The 4,137-nt window shown below is 32.4% G+C and overlaps 1 protein-coding gene across 1 annotated transcript; it reads right to left on the bottom strand.

The window, feature by feature from the left end:
• Positions 1 to 1,208: 1,208 nt before the first annotated feature.
• LOC121227135 (cytokinin riboside 5'-monophosphate phosphoribohydrolase LOG3-like) lies at positions 1,209 to 2,083 on the bottom strand (the record flags this gene model as incomplete). Its single annotated transcript, XM_041110532.1, has 4 exons — positions 2,011 to 2,083; positions 1,716 to 1,786; positions 1,462 to 1,605; positions 1,209 to 1,324 (listed from the first exon to the last, which is right to left on the bottom strand). Coding segments are annotated over exons 1-4 (404 nt in total), but the record flags the coding sequence as incomplete, so codon positions are not given.
• Between the last annotated feature and the right edge of the window lie 2,054 nt (positions 2,084 to 4,137).

The following is a 4,137-nucleotide window of genomic DNA, read 5'->3' on the forward strand; positions in this document are numbered from 1 at the left end:
GTATTAATTAATAATATTTATAGACTTAATCATTAGAAAATGAGATTACGAAATCATTATTTTCAACATCATTGACTTTCGAGTCGTTACAAAATGACAGATTTTGCAAAAATTAAAACCCACTAATTTTTATTTTCATAACTTTCCAGTGAATGTAAACTGAAAAGTCATACTTTAAAAATAATTTAGAAAAGCCTAATTAAATAATTAATTTAAAAATTATAATATTCAAATTAAAAAAACCCTCACGTTACACCCATGTCATCGAGCAGAACCAGAGAAACCAAAGTGGCCTCTGTTATCTTGTCTTCTATTAAATGTCTAGTTCCTTCCGTTATTGCTCGTCAGTTGGTTTAATCATGTCAGATGCGTCCCTAGCTAGCCTACCTCAACCTTTGCAGTGAAACAAAAAAGACACCAACAATGATTGAGTACATGGTATGACCCTTTAGCTTAATTGATCCTTCTGTGTTGGATCATCATTGGTCTCTGATCACATTATGAAGGAGACTAGTATAAAGGTCATCAAGGTCATGTCACTCAAACAACAAACAATATAATATGAGAGTAGATTTTGCTAAAAAGTTCGACATAAGTCAAATTACTTTCCATTTTTCTTACAAAAAAAATGGTTTCAAAGATGTAATTTTCTAAGATTTTAAAATTTAAAATTATGATATATTTTCATGTGAAATAGATCTATTAATTTGTATTTGAATTGGAATTTAAAATTTGTATTTGATTAATCAAAATTTATATATAATTTATTTTTATTTGAACTTAAAATTGATGAGAATAAATAACTTGAAATGATTAAAATTTATTATAATACTATAAAAAAATTCTAATAAAATCATCTACCCAAATTTGAAACATTTAAATTTAAGTTAATTTGATCCACTCGCTTAATTGATTGATGAGATTTTATACTATCAATCTCCAAAAGGAAGATTTTGAAGAATGATATTGATAAAAATGGTTGGTTCATACCATATAAAATAACACGTTGATAAGCATTTTTGTACTTACAATTTAACAAGAGAATCAGTTTTTCAGTAAAAGATAAGGTTTTTAAGCTTCATACATTGATGTCAATGGCAGTAATTTACAAAAAAAATGAAATGAAATGAAGAACAAGAAGGGAATTCCTCCATTGAAGGAAATTTCAAGTCTTTGTTTTCCAAGAGCCTTCTATATTGCATATATACCTTCTCCTTAATGCACCTCCAAGCACTACTTGATAAATCATATGTTTAGAGTAGCCAAATTGCTCCATCTCCCAACTCAAATTTGAAGCAACACTTTCATGGCAAGGGACATATTCCTGCAATATTAAGCATACATGAAAAAACAAGCCATTAATTGTAAAAACACTTCCATCATCAAATAATACACCAAATATACAATTTTTCACATGATACAATCAACTATGGCTCCTTATGAAGTTTCTTTAATTTATACCTCCAATTTCTTTACCAACTTTTTAGCTGTGGGTGCAGATACAATGATTTCGCGTGCACTGGGACTAATAAATCCCTCTTCCACAGCTTTATCAATGAAAGAAAGTAACGAGTTATAGTATCCATCAACATTCAGCAACCCAACCTTAAAAGATAGTGGAAAATTTGAATTATTGAATTTCAAGTTCATGGATGATTATCAGTTTATGAGGGATCATCAGCATATACAAGGAAAAGAAAAAAAAAGGGACATACTGGTTTATCATGTATTCCAAGCTGAGCCCAAGCAATCACTTCAAGCAGTTCTTCAAGAGTTCCATAACCACCTGCATGTATTTCAAATGAGTTTTATGCATCGTTTATACTTTTGCAACCAAATCATGTGACTCTGCCAAAAGGGGAGAACCTATATGGTGTTTATGTTAGTTAGGTTTGTGCGTAAGTGTTGAATATGGGTATATGTTTGAGCGACTAAGTTCACTATTTTCCAAGATTTCCATGTATTTAGATGGTACTTCAGGAAAAATAAAGAATCAGTTGAATATAAGACCTAACCACTGATGCCTTTGATAGTAGAAAACGATCATGTGCCGAAAATCATATTCAGGACCAGGTACAGACATTATGAATTTCTTGTGATACCGTTTAGTTTGACTAATGCACCTGCAATGTTTATGGATTTGATGAACGGAATCTTCAGACCGTATTTGGATAGATTTGTTGTGGTATTTATCGATGATATTTTGATTTATTCACGGGATGAGACAGAGCATGCCGAACATTTGAGAATTGTTTTGCAAACTTTACGCAAAAATCAATTATTCGCTAAGTTTAGCAAATGTGAATGTTGGCTTCAGGAAGTCAGATTTCTGGGACATGTTGTATCGGTCGAAGGCATTAGAGTTGACTTGAGAAATATTTTAGCTGTTGTTGATTGGAAGCATCTGAGAAATGTATTAGAGGTTAGAAGTTTTCTGGGTTTAGCCGGTCAAGTGATTTATTGGACATGTTGTATCAGTTGAAGGCATTAGAGTTGATCCAAGAAAAATTTCAGCTATTGTTGATTAGAAGCCTCCGAGAAATGTATTTGAGGTTAGAAGTTTTTAGGTTTAGCCGGTCAAGTGATTCTCGATGATTGCTACACTATTGACGAGATTATTGCAGAAATATGTTAAATTTGAGTGGTCTGAGAAATGTCAACAAAACTTTAATCAATTAAAAGCATTTTTAACCAATACACCAGTGTTAGTTCAGCCTGAGTTGGGTAAAGAATTAGTTATTTATAGTGATGCCTCGTTGAACGAGTTGGGTTGTGTTTTAATGCAAGAGGGCAAAGTTATAGTGTATGCTTCTAGACAGTTAAAGCCGCACGAAAGAATTATCCGACTAATGATTTAGAGCTTACATCAATTGTTTTTATTTAAAGATTTGGTGGCACCATTTATATAGCGAAAAATGTCATATCTTTACAGATCATAAAATCTTGAAGTATTTAATGTCACAGAAAGATTTGAATTTAAGACAGCACAGATGGCTTGACTTAAAGACTATCAATTGATCATTGATTATCATCCAGGAAAGGAAAATGTAGTTGCTGATGTGTTGAGTAGAAAATCTTTATTTTCCTTGAGAATGTTAAACACACGATTAACGTTATCTGATGACGATTTGATCTTAGCTGAGTTGAAAGCTAGATCGATATTTTTGCAACAGATTTACGAAGCTAAAAAATGCGATGATGTGTGATAGCTAAATAGAAACGGATTGAGTCAACTACTAATTCAGATTTTTAGCTTGGATCCGGTGATAGTTTATACTTCAAAGGCAGAATTTTCATCCCGAGAAATTTAGATCTCGTTCAGAAGATTTTACAAGAAGCTCATAATAGTAACTTGTCTATTCATCTTGGTAGCAATAAAATGTACGTGATTTGAAACAAATGTACTGGTAGTCAGGTATGAAACGAGAGATTTCTGAATCGTATCGAGATGTTTAGTATGTCAACAAGTTAAAGCCAAACATTAGGTACCTTCTAGTTTGTTACAACTAGTGATGATTCCAGAATGGAAATGGGAGCATTTCAGGATGGATTTTGTATCAAGATTGCCTTTGTCTTCGAGAAAGAAAGATGCAATTTGGGTCATTGTTGATCATTTGACAAAGTCTGTGCATTTTATTCCAGTGCATATAGATTATTCGCTCGAGAGATTAGCAGAGTTATATGTTGTTGATATTGTCAGATTGGACGGAGTGCCGTTTCTATTATTTCTGATAGAGATTCACAGTTTACATCTCGATTCTGGAGCAAGCTACATGAGGCACTAGGTATTCGTTTGCATTTTAGTACCACGTTTCATCCTTAGACCGATGGTCAGTCCGAGCGAGTGATTCAGATACTCAAAGATATGTTTCGATGTTCTATTTTAGAGTTCAAAGGTAACTGGAAGAGATTTTTACCATTAATAAAATTCACATACAACAACAGTTATCAATCAAGTATAAAGATGGCACCGTACAAAGCTTTGTATGGTCAAAAATATCGAACTCCATTGTATTAGACTGAACTCCATTGTATTTGATACGATAAACCAAAGAAAAGGTTAATGTGATTCGAGACAGTTTGAAAGCAACTTCAGACCGATAGAAATCTTATGCAAATTTAAAACGAAAAGATATT

Source organism: Gossypium hirsutum, unplaced genomic scaffold (genome assembly GCF_007990345.1).
Source record: "Gossypium hirsutum isolate 1008001.06 unplaced genomic scaffold, Gossypium_hirsutum_v2.1 scaffold_774, whole genome shotgun sequence".
Classification (NCBI taxonomy): domain Eukaryota; kingdom Viridiplantae; phylum Streptophyta; class Magnoliopsida; order Malvales; family Malvaceae; genus Gossypium; species Gossypium hirsutum.